The sequence below is a fragment of the Chaetura pelagica genome, unplaced genomic scaffold (assembly GCF_000747805.2).
Source record: "Chaetura pelagica isolate M959 unplaced genomic scaffold, ChaPel_1.0 scaffold278, whole genome shotgun sequence".
Taxonomy (NCBI): domain Eukaryota; kingdom Metazoa; phylum Chordata; class Aves; order Apodiformes; family Apodidae; genus Chaetura; species Chaetura pelagica.
The window spans coordinates 94,685-110,652 of record NW_009954497.1 but is presented as its reverse complement, the minus strand read 5'-3'; the positions used below and the strand labels follow the sequence as shown (position 1 = coordinate 110,652).

Below are 15,968 nucleotides of genomic sequence, written 5' to 3'. Positions count from 1 at the left end.
CTTATTAGCTGGTATTTTGGATAGTTGGCTGTAACCTAAGGAATGAGGTGGCCCACTGAGTGATCCTTCCCCTGCCACACTGGGGAAAACCAGATTTTTCGTTCTTGTTTGAGAGCTATTACATTAGTAAAAACAGGCTTAAACATATGTATACTTCGTCATGTGTAATAGTCAAGTGACCATAAAAAGAAATGTGTGTTTTTCATGGAAATTTAGTATTAATTTTATATTTAATTTCTTTAAGAATCTTCAGTTCAAAGGGTAAGTTTCTACATGACAGAAGCAGAATGTATAAAAGTGAATCTTCGTGCTTTTGATACTGAGGGTTTTCTTTCAGTATAATGTGTATTGTGTAGGTATATATTGCTAGCACAGAAGTTAAGAGTAACTAGTTATATATGTCTTTGATTTAGTATAGTTTTACCCTGTTTTGTTACCTTGTGTAGCTTTAGATGCACGTCTGGAAGTTGGACTTGAACAGCAGGCTGAGCTCATGCTGAAAATGATGTCCACCCTGGAGGCTGATTCCATTCTACAAGCGTTGACAAACACATCTCCTACATGTAAGTATATACTGTCAAATTATTTTCTTCCCATAATGACCATGATGCTTTGAAATTTATACTAATTTTTTCTGCAGTCACTTAGTAGCTTAGAAGTTACATTTTGTTTGAATGTTCTTGCTTGCCTGAGCTGTAGAGATACTGAATTATGGGTTTGCACATATTTAAGACCTTCTGAGAGACATTATACTACAATAGAGGAGTGCTTTCATTATCCAGTGTAGGTGCAAGTGAATGTGAAGTTTCCTGTTTTTATGAAGCCTCATTCTTGCATTCATTGCAAAATTTCAGCTGTTTGAAAGCTGCCTTGCATTTGGTAAGTTCACGTATTTGGTGTTGAAAATGAAAATATTTTAATACATTTTTGAACTCAGCTGTTCAGTAAGCTTTATTTTAAAGAAACATGCATGATGTCGGGTAACTTTTGAACATACTTTCAGTGAGTTGCACTGCCCATCTTGTCAAGATGTGCTTCTTTGTAGCTTTCCAGGTACCTTAATATGCATGCAGTCACCAACTGAATATCCAATGATGGAGTAGGTTGAGTGACAACCTCAGCCTTCATTCTCTGAAAGTTTGTTGTTGACTGCAATAGTTTTACCATAATTTACAGAAGAGACGTACCAATATTTTACCATTGTGTTATCGTGGCTTTCCTATTGTATGTGTTTAGCAAGGACAGTGAAATTTGGTTGGGCTCACTTTCCAAGCACTCTTTGTCAAGATGGAGATGTCTAATATTCACATAGGCCTTTCACAGTACGGTAGACAGTAGTCCAGCACAGCTCAACACTACACTGAAGATGTTCTTCTAAATTATAAGTATCTTTCCCTAAAGTATAAAATGCAAGGAAATAAATGACATTACTTTTTAGCAACTTCTACAAATAATTTGGGTGGGGTGATACTTTCTGTCTTGTTTTTTAGTAAGCCAGTCTCCTAGTGGAACAGATGATTCATTGCTAAGAGGATTACATGCTGCTAACCAAAATGCCCAGTTGATTGTACAGTTGTCATCTATACCTATGCTGAGTGCGTGCTTCAACAAACTCTTTTCCATGCTACAAGTCCACCATGTTCAGGTATAGAATTATGAACTTTGAAAAGTTTTTTAATAATATTTCTCTCTAATTTAGAAAGTTGTTTTCCTATATATTTTACTACTTAAGATGCAAGTAACTTGTTATGTGCTTTATTGTTTATCATGGACAAAAGTACCAGTAGTGTAATAGACCAACTGCTGAAAGCTTTTATCATGTAGGACATTTCTTGTTACAGTGAAAAAGTGGGTATATGTTTTGCAATTTAAAACAAGTTCATAGGTTCACTGAAAGGTAATTATTAGCTTATTAGTGAAGAGTGTCACTAAGTGTAATGTCTCCATCTTTGGAGGTTTCCAAAAACCAACTGGATAAACGCCCAAGCAGCCTAATCTGCATCTTCTTTGCCCGCTTCTTTGAGCATAAGATTGGATTGGATAACCTCCAGAGGTCTCGTTCAACCTGAATTACCAAATGATCCTGAATGTTTAAAGTGTGCTTTTCGAGAAGTAATAGGTTTAGCAGTCCATTTCTTGATACAGACAGAGGAATGCCATTCGTGCTAGATATGAGTGATTAGGTACCTGCCAGCCTGTTTATATTTTAATTGGTTGGCTGACTTCATGTTCAGTTGCTATTTAAATATCACATGCAAAATCTTGTTTGTGATGTGAAGTACCTTGATGCTTCCCCAGAATATCCGAATAGTTATTTCCCTCAAGTGAGTTACTCAGAGTGAGCATCAGTGTCTCTCTGATACTGAGGGAGGTTTCCCAGTAATTAATTAAACTGGCCTTTTGAATAATTGTGGTTGACTGGTAAACATAATTCGACTATTCTGAGACATATCAAAGGTTTTTTTGAGACATTTGAGGCAAAATTGAAACATTACTTACATGCAAACGAGTGTTACAGGAGGAGTAAGGTTATGAAACAAACGTTTCTAAGAAGTGTGCAAGATTTTGTTTTTTAACATAAATTTGAAGAAACTTAAGAGAACTTTTCTGTATTTAGAAGAAATAAACTACAAAAATATAGTGGAAGTGTTTGCTGGTTATGCTGATTGGCATTGCATATTATGTTTATTGGAACCTTCAAATCCAAGAAAGAAGAGATTGTGTGTGTATTATCAGTGAAATAGTAGCAGCTGAGAATGTAAACAACGCTTTTAGTATCAGAACAGATAACCTTTAATGCTGTGGCGTTCTGGAAAAACACTTGAATATGGTCTGATTGGAGTTTTTTTCCCCTTTTTTCAGCTTGAATCCCTTTTACAGTTATGGCTCACATTAAGCCTGAATTCCAGCTCCTCTGGAAGTAAAGATAGTGGCGCTGATATTTTCCTCTATAATGCTAACCGAATACCTGTCATTTCCTTGAACCAAGGTAAAATACTTTAAATATAGGAAATTAATTTTTAGGAAGTGTAAAATAAGACTAATATTTTTAAGTACTCAATTTTTGCTAATAATGAAAATGTATTGCAGTAAGTATTCTTGATAAGATCAGTGTTGGGATAGTTTTCTGTGTTATTATTGAAGAGCTCTTGGGCTCATTTTCTTTTCAGCATAACAACTGTGTAGCTAGTATGTAACTGAGAGGTTACTAAATTTGCAGAATCTCATCAGGATTTAATTTGTAACAGTTGGGGTTTTTCACTCATCACTACTCCCAAGAGGACTTTTTAATATACACTTCATAGTCTAAGATGAACTTGTATCCACTTCTGACAAATTTCTTCTCCTTGTATACTGCCCTACTATCAAAAGGGTTGTTGGTGGGGAAAGCCCAGTTACTTTTTGACAGCAGAGTACTAACCTAATACAAAGATATGTGTTGTTTTGTTTTTTTTCCTATAATGTTATACTGTATAATTTAGAAAATCTGAGGTATCTTGTGATGATAGTCCAAAACATTAATACCTGCTGTAATGAACTTTCCATGAGAGCATTTTGAAACCAGTTTCTTTGTATTGTTTTCTCTGAAATGTCAGAGTAAAAGTTCTGTGGGCCAGTTCCTGTGAGATGTTGGTGAGGCTGCTTTTTCTAATTCCCTGGAACAATAGCTTTCAAAAAAGTAACTACAACAAACAATAATATTAATAACTATAGCATCTTAGAGTAAAAATACAAAACAAAACAGACAATTCATAGTAATGTTCTGAAGATTAAAGCTTGCAAACATATTTTTCTTGACAGTTTCAGTAACTAGCTTCCTGTCAGTTCTGGCATGGTATCCTAATACCTTACTCCGGACATGGTGCCTTGTGCTTCATAGCCTAACTCTCATGACAAATATGCAGCTTAATGGTAAGTTTGGGGTGTTTTCTTTTTTGTTTGATAGGGGTTTTGGGGTGGGTTTTTTTGTTGTTTGTTGTGTTTTGTTTTTTATGTTGCTTGTTTTAGTCATGTACAAATGAGTGAGTGACATCTGGAAGACTACCATAACTTTCCTTTTCTCAAGAGTGGATTCCTTGAATTGCTTGTACCATGGGAAACTGAAACCCTAGTAGTAAAATTAAAATGTCATTATAAGTAGGTTGACATGTCTTCTAAAAACTCATTTTCAGACTAGGTAATGGAATTAGATTTGTACTATGAGAAGATTAGCAGAGGAATTATTAAGGTGCTATGAGTGAGGTTTATGTTTTTCTGATGCAGTAGGAATATTTTTGTAAATATACAGGCAGTAGTCATTGCTTATGTTAAGCTATCTGAGAATAAGCCCCCAGAAGCTGAATCTTTAGGGAAAAAAACCACAACAAAACACATAAAACAAAACAAAAACCCAACCAAAACCAAACAGCCTTTTAATTTAATTTTATTTCCCTATGCACACCTTTCTCTTACATTCTGTATATTGCTTTGTAACACACTAGAAATAATCTCACTTTATGAATGAGATTTTGCCACAGGGTAGAAGTTAAGGGATGTCATTTTTAAATGAAGAAATTGAGCTTCTAAATGACTCACTGTCACAGGACAATTGTTTTATGGAATGCTTTGATGGCCTTGTCCTCAAGGCTGAAGATAAGAAATACTAAGAACCAGGACACTGGCATCTTTTAAATCCTACATGTTAGACCAAGTCAGAGCTCTCTTAAATTCTGCTTTCACTCCAAGTGTATGCCTAAAGATGGTAATAACAGAAGGAAGCCCAGAGCTGCCTGCTGTGAAGCAGTTTTGTGATCTTGTGATGACAAAGCTAATCTCCACAGTTTTCCTCCCAAAATGCTTATGAATCTTTATTTTCATATATGCCACTTCAAATTATTGCCTTCGGGATGCATTTTTTCCAGGTTTTCACTTTCTGTCCCTTTTCTGTGATGATATTTAGATATCATTCCCACAGAAATTTGCTGAAATTATTGCTCTTTGTTGATGCAGTATTACTGTGAATAAACTAATGGAAGAGACTTACTGATGTTCACAAACTGAGACCTCCATCTTATTTGTGACACTTGAGAATAGAATGTGGCCTGATTTGTAGGATAATAGTGCTTGCAGTTAACACCCATGCGTATTTTCAACACTCAAATTTGTAACTGTAGACTAGCAATTTAAAAAAATTGTGCTGTGTGTACCACTAAAAACATACGTGAATCTCTTCCAAGTGTTAGGAGGCTCAGTATTGTTCTCTGATACAGACAGCCAAGCAACTTCATGTTTGTTGGAGTTGCTTAGGTAATTGCTTGAGGTCAGTAAGTGATTATGTGAATTAAAAGCTGCTCAGAAGGAACCCCTGTAATTCCTTGCATGTGCACTTTGGCTTACAAATATGGTTGTGGATTTTTGTGTATATAGGATTGTGAGCCCAAGGTTGCAGTTGAATTGGAAAAGGTTAGAGATGCAAGCTTGCTGGAGTGTAAAGAAAAGGGTTGAATCTGTCTCTTTATACATGTGTGGATCCATTTAATGCCAGGAAGGTGGGTAGAAGCAAATCTACAAAGATAACCTGGCTAAGAAAAATTTCTTAGAGCTACAGTTGCTCTAAAGTAAACAGCTGTTATCTGTCAAATCATTCTCATAGTGTATTTATTTGTCTGTTCCTTTAGCAAGAGCTGTTGGTACTCTCTTCACATGCTCTTTTGGTTACTTGTTATTGTCACCAGAAACACCATTTCAGAGCATTTTGTGCATAAACACTAACTGACACAGCAGATGATGTAGATACAACCTAAAATCTGAGTTAGAATGCCAAACAAAATGTCAGACTAAAAGTGTAATAAAAAATGTGGATTTTTATATTGTAGTGGTATTTTCAGCTGTTAAATAGAAAATATAAAAACAAAATAACATAGTGGGTAATGAAAATGTGTTTTTTCAGTTACCCCATCAATCCTTTCATGAAACAGTAGAAAAACTATGGACCCTTCTAATCATGGAAAGAAATTATTTGAAAGTTAGCATGTAGACTTGGCTAAGTTCTAATGTAGTATCTGCTTGTATTAAGATGTTAAGTCTTAATGAACAGCCAGATTTAAATAAGTTTTTAACAGTACAAACCTAACAAGTGAAGGTGCACAGAGCAGGAAAAAGGTGGAGCGTTTTTTAATAATGTAACTTTCAAAGTGAAAAAATTAAATTACTTGAAGCTATCCCCCAAACTTGCCTTGTTTAGAAAAAGCATACCTATTTTAAAAGCAGTGTTGCTTGTCCCACCAATAATTGTAGACTTCATAGGTAATTCAAGGTCTCTGAAGAAAATTAAATACTTTCTCTACCATTGTGGTACTACTCAGGAGTTCAGGAAAGCACAAAACTATGTCCTTTTTAAAAATGAAAATATAAACATTTGGCATTTTGCTTATTTTTAAATTAATTTGGATACTCAGTACTTCTGGTTAAACTAAGGTGACATATAGCTCAAAATGAAGTCATAGACAAAATTTCAACAATGCAGTTACTTTGAAGCAATGGACATTACAGAAAACTTCAAAACACAATAACCAAATTCAGACTGACATCTCATTTTGATTAGTAATGTCAGCTGCAGTTGAATGTATCTTACATTTCAAAATAGTTGGCAAGTGGAACTTCTTTAAACAAAATTAAAGAAAAATAAACCTACCAAATACAAAAGGCAGTAATACAATAGGTCTAAGTATACATGCCAGAGAGCTATGAGCTTAGCAAGTCGGTGTTCTGAGTAACCTGAGCATTGTTTTCAATTTTTAACTTGTATGATTATATATTCAGAAACATGGCCTAGAAACAACTACCCAGCAACAACCTACATACCTAGTTTTCCTTAGAGGGAAAACCAGTGTACTGGATGTGTAACTTTTGTAAATGTTCAGAGGTACAGATTCAGCAGGGGAAAATAAACTTGATCCGTTCATCCAGGCTGGTGTTTTCAAAGCACATCCTGTAACAGATATTCTCTGTTTTTCTGAAATGTTCAATTTTTCTTTCAGAGAACCTGTGAAATTGCTTGTTTTTTACAGATTTGTCCCCCACCCAGACAAGACCTAGCCATTTCATCTTTTGCACTATCAAATGTAAACTACAGCTTTCTTACTATCTGCAACACAATGGATCTGGAATGCTGTCGGCTGCTCTCTTGCTCTTACTAACCTCCTGCTCTTCACATGCTGTCAGTCATAGCCATACAGGCTTGTTCCACTAATGTTGATAAATCAGTGCTTTCAGCCCTAGTTTTCTGCATTAATCTAATGCAAGAATTCTGTTAATAATTTTAAACTAAAATGGCATTTAATAAGGGGAAAACTTACTGTGAATTATCTTCTCCTTCCTTCTTCCCATAAGCATTTCTTCTCATGGCAAATGTCTTTCCTATACTATTTTTATTTCATTGCTCTGAAAGCTTTTAAACTGAGATAGAAGCAGTTGGAGTTTAAGTCTGGTTTTGACTGAGATTTTTCCCTCCTGGCTGGGATCTTTAGTTAAACTTTCCTTAGTTTAAGAAAATTAATCTAAATTATGAAGACTGATAAACAGTAGTTCAGGATTTTTTTCTTTTAACAGCCTCCGTAACTGAGAATCGTATCTTGGGATGTGAAGCAATGCCAACCAAGCTCCTGTACCAACGCATAATTTCCTCTTGATTTAATCTTTTATATGTAATGAGATAGTCTGAAAGAGATCATGTCTTCAGTATGTAATAACTTGTAACTTAATTTAGATAGGTGTAGTATTAAAATAATACATACTTTTTATTCAGTTGGTAACTGCTTTTTTCGAGATCTGTTTTGAATTGATTCAGTATACCACTGCTGTATGAGTAAGACTTCACATCTGTAATGCATGGGAGAATGTACACTCAAAATTGTGGTCCTGAGTAAGCAGGTTTTGGTAACCGATTTTCCTGAGAATATTTACACATCATGAAATAATTATAGGGATATTGAGTGTAAATACTTGATTTAAACTTAGTGCTTTAGATTACAGAATTAATTTTTGTCTTTATTTTTAAGCTGGTCCAAGCAGTGCCATTGGAGCTCAGGAAAGTACTGCCCAATTGTTGGTGTCAGATCCAAACCTCATTCATGTGTTAGTGAAATTTCTTTCCGGCACTAATCCTCATGGAACAAATCAACACAGTCCACAGGTAACTAGCAATAAAAATGAGAGGAAAAACTCGTTGTAATAGGATTTCAATACGCTTGATGTGAATATGTGTTATTCATAATGTATTATATCCTTGGCTTGTTGCTTTATTTTGGTTATAGACTTAGTCGATTCTGATGAGTAACTCATCAGTTCATGTTGATGATACACTCTGAGTAGTGATTGTGTATTTTTGCCATTATCTGGAGACTTGCCAGAGGGAGAGAATGTCATGTGATATATCTGTGAATATGTTAAACATTAGGATTCCTTAGTTACATGCTTGAAAAAAGTAATAGAGTTCAGTTAGTTTTCTGAAATCTTGATGGGCTGGGATAAAAATGCCAATGAAGCTTAGATTTAAATACCTAATAAATCCAGAATTGAAAATTACACCTTTATTGTCTGCTTGTTTCTAAATTCATGTGGCATCTACTATTTCTCCTAATTTCAGTAAATGTAGTTTTTTTGCTTTTTGCATTTTTTTTAAGATCTGTAAATAGTGATTTTAAAAAGCCACAGTTAAATAAATTGTATGTAATCTTTGACAGGAATCTCAGAAAAACTTAGTTTAGGAAACAAGAAAACCCTGATATTTACTGTATTTTCCAGAATACTTTATGGGAAATGCATCATATTTTCCAGAACTTAAAAGACTGTTTGGTGCCGTTAATTTAAAGCAGTTGTATGCAAATATGTACTTTGTAAAAAAAAACCCCAACATTCATATTGGCACGGATCTGTATTCAGTGTGAAACATAGTTTGCATTGCTGAAAAGGTGAAGCCTCAAGTGTCAAAACAAGCCTTAGGCAAAGAACTGAATTACTTGCTTTTAATTCATGATTACTATTAGAAAAACACATAAAATGATACAGAATAGTTAAAACCCCATAAAATTTTCAGAAAGTAAGTTAAGCTGCACAATATTTTTCTGTTCTCAGAAAATGTTCTTGTTGGGTACTGCTTAATGTTCTTGAAGACATTTCAGTTTCATATAATACTTATTAAAATGCTTTTTCCTGTAGGTTGGGCCTACAGCTACACAAGCTATGCAAGAATTTCTTACTCGCTTACAAGTGCACCTTTCTTCAACTTGTCCTCAGATGTTCAGTGAATTTTTACTGAAATTAATACATATACTTTCAACAGAAAGGTAAATCTCAACTATTTTTTCCTTTCTTGGCTCTTTGGCTTAATCAGCTCTGTACATGTAATCACAACTAAGATGTGTATGTCCCACCTTGTCATACTGTCAAGTTATGTATGGATGAAGATCATAGGTGTTGCTGTAGCACTACAAGCATGATCTGGGCTGCTTCCACCACATGGAAGAGTGTGACTGGAATTCACACACAGCAGTCCGTGTGCGAAGGACAGTGAATAAAAGCAATAAACAGTCGTTTAAATTGAATTTGTTTAGAGCTAAGATCTAGGTCTTGTTCAGTAATCCCTAAAATAAGGACACTGTCGATGAGGTTACCTACTAAAATGATAAAGAAGTATTCTGAGAGGCCTGGATTAATGAACAATCTAGAAATTATTCATAGATTGTGGAAATAATACAGATGGCTTTTAGAACATGGTAGGGTGAAATGTGAGCTTGCATAATCCTATTTATGGATATGCATATTTATTGCTTTGTCTTTTTTTTTTCCTTTTTTCCTCACCCCAACAGTGGAAAGCCTTCTCTGCCCCACTCCTTCTGGGGCCCAGTGATACCTTGTCTCCCCACTAGTGCAGAGGCTTGCCACTGGCCAGGGGAGAGAGTTTATAGCTTGTCTTTTACAGCTCTGCTTCTTCAAGGCTAGTTTGATGGGCACAAGACTGTTGCATATACAGAAGCACACTGGAAATGTGGCAATTGTTTGGTCTGAAGTACCTTAGGAATAATTATTTATTTCTAGTGTTGATGTGCTGCTCATCCCCAGACAAAGCCTTGATATAGTTAGGGATGAGCTTCCTCAGTTTCTGGCTTCCCAGTAGGTGGCGCTTTGATGTTAGCTGTTCTTTAGTCATACATCAAACAGTTTTGTGCTTTCCAAGAGATTTTGCCTTAGTAACTTAAATTGGATGACTGGTGTTTAACCAGACTACATTGATGATCAATTACTTATAGAAGAAATGTCATAATACAAAAAAAATCATTAATTCACAGTGAATTGTGACACAGTATGAGTGTCTGTATGCCATAATTTATTTGAAAGAAGCTAATGAAACCAGTCATAAACTGGTTTTCAAATGTGCTATGTCTTTTTTGAGACAAACCGACATTCAGATCGAAATGTTATGAAGCATAAACCAAGCACCAGAAAAGGGTTTAGATGATTATTTCTAAAACCTCAGGTAGTTGTTGGAGTATTCAGGGTCTGATCAAAGCATAAGAGATTGTGATGAAAAGCAGTATTCTACTGTTAGAACTAACTAAATGCCAAATATTTTCTTCAGAGCTATTTCTATAAAGTATTTTGTTCTAAATTTAATCTTAAAAGTCCTGGTAATCAATGTCAAAAACCAAGAAAACAAATAATTCTAATGACATTCAAGTATTAAGTGACTTCTTGCCACAAAGTTTCTCTGTAAACATACGAAACTTCTTACCCACAACTGAACAGGACTACATTCCAAGCCTATACCTATAAAATCAACGTAATAATTAAAATAAATAAATAGAGGGTCCTAGACTTATTCAAAGGAAACTTTAATCCTTAAGTGGTATCAGGAAAGCAATAGCGTGAGCAGGTTCTAGAGGCTGTGTATTAACCAGTATATTAAAAGTTATGAATGCTTGACTTACGTGAAATATCAGATTATGCTTCAATGTGTGCTTCTGAAGATGGCTGGATTTTTATTTATTGGTAGTCTAGTGTGCTTTTTGATTCTTAAAATTGAAGAAAAGAAACCCCAACAATCAAATCTGTTTAACTTTTTAATATTGAACAATGAAATATCTTTTTTCCCCTCTCTCTTTTTTTTATTTATTTTTTGTCTTTTAGAGGTGCTTTCCAGACAGGCCAGGGACCCTTGGATGCACAAGTGAAACTCTTGGAATTTACCTTGGAACAGAATTTTGAAGTTGTATCAGTTAGCACTATTTCTGCAGTAATTGAGTCTATAACCTTCCTAGTGCATCATTACATTACGTGTTCGGACAAAGTGATGTCTCGCAGCGGCTCTGACAGCTCTGTGGGTGCTCGAGCATGTTTTGGAGGGCTTTTTGCCAATATTATCCGTCCAGGTGATGCCAAAGCAGTTTGTGGAGAAATGACAAGGGATCAACTTATGTTTGATTTGTTAAAGCTGGTCAACATTTTAGTTCAACTGCCGCTCTCCAGTAACCGAGAATATAGTGCCCGTGTTCCAGTAGCAAGCAGTACTACAGACAGTGTGTCTGATGAAGAAAAGGTTTCAGGAGGCAAAGATGGCAATGGAAGTAACCCTAATACTCAAGGATCAACTGCATATGTGGCAGACTTGGTGTTAGCCAACCAACAAATTATGAGCCAGATTTTGTCTGCACTTGGCCAGTGTAACAGCAGCGCTATGGCAATGATTATTGGTAAGTATTCTGTAAATAAAACAAGATCTTTTGGGTTGGTGTAACACTTCAGACTTCTACAAACTCATAAACTGGGTGTAGACATGAAGGAATGTGTCACAGAAATGACAGGAAAAAAGGAGTCTGGTAAGAACTGAAAGGGGGGACACAGGTATGTGAAAAAAACTAACATGAGGTGGGAGATTAATTAAAATAAAACAGGAATGCATTTGACATTTGAATTTGCTGAATCTTGGAATGGTCAAAGTTGAAAGGGGCCTCTAGAGAGCGTCTAGTCCAACCTCCCTGCACAAAGCAGAGTCAACTCAGAGCCTGCCTCAGAGAGCTCAGTACCTTGTCCAGTAGGGCTTTTAATTATCCAAGAATGGAAACTCCATAACCACCCTGAGCAACCTGTTACAATTATTATCATTCTTAAAGTAAAAAAGTTTTTTTTTCTTATGTTTAAATGGAATTTCCTGTATTTCAGTCTGTGCCCATTGCATGCGTCTATGCATAGTTTAAGATTAGTCTTCATTTTGTACTATAGACAAATCACCTCAGTTGTTCTCTATGTATGACATTATTTTCCTTTTTTTAAATCATTTGTGGCTTTTGCACAAAATATGTAAACTTTTCTATTCCTCTGTTTTACCAGAGTTCTCATTAACATTGTGTTCTGGGAGTTCCAGTTATGTATTTGTGGGTGGTATCTTCCTGCTACAGAAAGTTGCTGTTTGTGAGACATGTGCCTAAGATTCCTGTTCTCAAAGAGACTATGTGAGCTGTGATGATAGGATTGAGTTTATTTGCACAGATTAAACGACAGGCTGAAATACCATTAATGTTTCTGCATGTGCAAGACTGGAAAAACATTTTGCAGTGTAGTCAAAGAGCTTGGTCTCCATTTCAGGCATAATAGCTGTCAAATTTTGTTCTCTTTATAGTCGTTCTGTTGTTTCAAAGGATGTGTCTCTGGCCTTTACTTTGCTGGTCTCTTCAAAGTAGGCATGAAACTGTTAACTAGTGCTATTACCAGAAACAGTACACTTTTTGGATGCAGCATGTGAATGTTAGACCAGTGGTTCATTTTGGCATAAAAACAATTGAGGAAAAAGTAGTACTCTTCACTAGTCAAACAGCAGGCAGGATTTACAAGCCTGGATTGCACTGTTGGGACCTTCTCAAAGTTAATTCCAGAATGTCTCCTCCTTTACTCTGGGTTGTTGGTGTAATATTGCAAATACACTATGAACACTGAAAGTAGCTTGTTGTGGGAATGATGGTTTGTTCTCAGTATGTTTTTCTTTGGAGTGAAATTCAAATATTCTTCTCCTGAACTTTGATGTCTTTCCACCGATTTCTGTCCAGCACTTTCACATTTTTGGAAAGGCTATTTGAAAAGAAAGTGTTGTTTCAAAATGTTTTTCATTGAGTTTGGGATACTAGGCCAGTAATCTCTTCAGTGGATTGTTCCTACACGTTCTTTGAATAATATATGTTATTGAAACTAATTTGTATGTGTATTTTGGGAAATTGTAACACAGCTATTTGTGGTTTTAGTTCCTTCATGAAAAACTGTAATAACCTCTCTCCCTACAATTTCTGTGAACAAAACATTTCTCCAGGGTTATATATGATGCAAAAATCAGTTATCAAAATGTAGTAGTTACTATGTAATACCTAGTGCAGCATGCTGGCAACCCAGGAAGATAAACAAGCAGACATCTATAGATGTGTACTGATAAGCAGTGGCTCTGGTATCAAAAATTATGTTAATTATACCAATTTACTGCATCTGACAAGGCAATTGGTCAGGAACCAGGATGGCCATGAGTAGTTCACTTGTCACATGAAGTTAAAACATTTGTTGGGTTTTCTTTTATGACCATTTTGGTTATTTACTTCGTTAGGTTTTTATGCTTTGCCATTGACAGGATATGAAAATCATAGAAATGTCAGTATTTCCCTCCAAGCCTACCTTCTCATCTCAGTCTGCATAGCAAAAACACCTTAGTTGGCTCCAGCTCCATCATTCACTCCGTTAATTTTTCTACACTATGCAGAGGCTGAATCTTCAAACCTTTCTTTCTCTGTCTCCATGCACCAAGTGCTCATCAATATTTTCTTTCTTGACAGCTTGAAGGTGATTTAAGTACTACAGCTGTCAATTCTCTTGCAATTCTTTTATTTATTTCCCCCGACTCAAATTTAAAACCACTTCTAAAACCTCTTCCAGACTGATGTTGTGCACTCTGTACATCAGTTGAGTTTATGGAGATAATCTCTTCTTTGGGAAGACAATTCTTCTGCTTTCCATCCTCGATTTCAGAAATGTGTAATCAGTATTGCTGAATGTCAGTATTCAGTAAATCCTTGTGAATAAATCCTGAGCTGTAATACTGAGAAGGAGAATTCTGGAAGGGGTATTTCTGATAGAAATATATATAGAGAGAGAGATATGTATGTTAAATGTTTCGGGGTTTTTCTGGCTGCACAATTGCACTTCTATTATCTGAAAAAACCTTAAATATTTGTTAGTTGCTTCTGGCTAGGAGTGGTTCCAGTTTTTGTAGTTCTTACTCCGTTTCCTTTACTAATCAACAGTCACTTGTATAGTCTTACCTTACATTGCTTTTTAATTCACTGACTTCCTGGATTAAGTCTTCCTATTTATACTGTAAAGAAGGTTGCGTGTACCTGGGAGCACTAATATTAATCTATGTGATCCTGAAAATTGGCCCATTTGTGTTTTGTAAAATCCACGTGAAGACTTAACTGAAAAAAAATGTAAATAACCTGGAGTTCTGTTATGTGTTATAATGGTTTATTAGATCTCAATTTCTGATATTTGAACTTTTTTCTGTTTTCACTAAGGTGCAAGTGGCCTACATCTCACTAAACATGAAAACTTCCATGGTGGTTTAGATGCAATATCAGTTGGAGATGGGTTGTTCACTATCCTGACAACACTTAGTAAAAAAGCAACAACAGTGCAAGTAATGCTTCAGCCAATTCTTACCTACATGGCTTGTGGGTACATGGGAAGACAGGTAAGTTCCCTTAGGTCTGCTGGACTTCAAGGAAATTACATATTTGTTGATACTGTAACCTGTAAGCTCAGAAAATGGAACTAGTGCTGTGTAAAAGAAAGATGCTAACATTTCACTTCACTTTGGTGCTGGAGTTTAGGAAGCCTCCCTATGTTGCCTATGGTAAATAGTGTGTTTCTGCAAGGACATAGCCACATACTCATAAATTCCTGGGTAAAAGGCTTGAAGATGAGTTGAATGTTTTATTATGTTTGGGTGTGAAACATATTGTGTTAATATTAGTGGCTATTTCAAATTCTCAATATTCTTATTTCCCTTACCCCTATTAGTTTGATCTTTTCCTTACTGCAAAGGCTTCTGCATTAAGAGTGAACTATATGGAGCATGATATTGTTCTTTTGTGGTGGAGAAGTCAACTATGGTAGCATTTTCTCTCTTGGACTTTTGTTTACTAAAATAAGAGACTAATATGTATTTCTGTCATACTAAATTTGCATGAAAATGTATTTCTTAACTTCTAGGGTTCTCTTGCCACCTGTCAGTTGTCAGAGCCACTGCTTTGGTTCATTTTACGAGTGTTGGATACAAGTGAAGCACTGAAGGCTTTCCATGATATGGGTAAGAATGTTATTTCTTTAGGTGCATCAAGTAAAGGGTTTATTGTGGATTTTTTTTTTGCTTTTAAAGATGGAGTACAGATAGCTGTCTGGAGGAATGAATTTACTAAAGTAGGCCTTTGCTTGCCTAGAATTTATTGCATGTTTCCAAACAGAGTTTGGTTTTTTTTCCCTCCATGCCTTCATTATACACAGGTGGTGTTCAGCTTATTTGTAACAACATGGTAACAAGCACAAGAGCAATTGTTAACACAGCAAGAAGTATGGTTTCAACTATTATGAAATTTCTTGATTCTGGTCCCACTAAAGCAACTGACAGCAGTTTGAAAGCTAGAGTGCTGGCTTCTGAGCCTGATAATGCAGAAGGAATTCACAATTTTGCACCTCTGGGTAAGTAATATTTTATCTTACATTAATAACCACTCGTCATTTGAATCTTTATTAAGCTATTAACAAAATATTGTAATAATGTCAAATGTTGCAATATTATTAAATCTTCTAAACAAAGGGGTTGCTGTTGTTTCAAGAAGATGTTGGGGGAGGAGGTTAGCCCCTCCTACATAGGTGATAAGACCGTGCGTGGGTAGGGA

General features: G+C 35.6%; 1 protein-coding gene across 1 annotated transcript in view; it reads left to right on the top strand.

Moving 5' to 3' along the window:
- Nucleotides 1–15,968, top strand: part of BIRC6 (baculoviral IAP repeat containing 6) — a 154,876-nt gene that overhangs the window by 58,906 nt on the left and 80,002 nt on the right. Inside the window, exons 39-48 of the mRNA XM_010004564.1 lie at nt 447–563; nt 1,491–1,645; nt 2,863–2,989; nt 3,802–3,912; nt 8,040–8,173; nt 9,199–9,326; nt 11,167–11,729; nt 14,586–14,761; nt 15,283–15,379; nt 15,574–15,768. Coding sequence (XP_010002866.1) covers nt 447–563; nt 1,491–1,645; nt 2,863–2,989; nt 3,802–3,912; nt 8,040–8,173; nt 9,199–9,326; nt 11,167–11,729; nt 14,586–14,761; nt 15,283–15,379; nt 15,574–15,768 — 1,803 coding nt within the window. The remainder of the gene's footprint in view (nt 1–446; nt 564–1,490; nt 1,646–2,862; nt 2,990–3,801; nt 3,913–8,039; nt 8,174–9,198; nt 9,327–11,166; nt 11,730–14,585; nt 14,762–15,282; nt 15,380–15,573; nt 15,769–15,968) is intronic.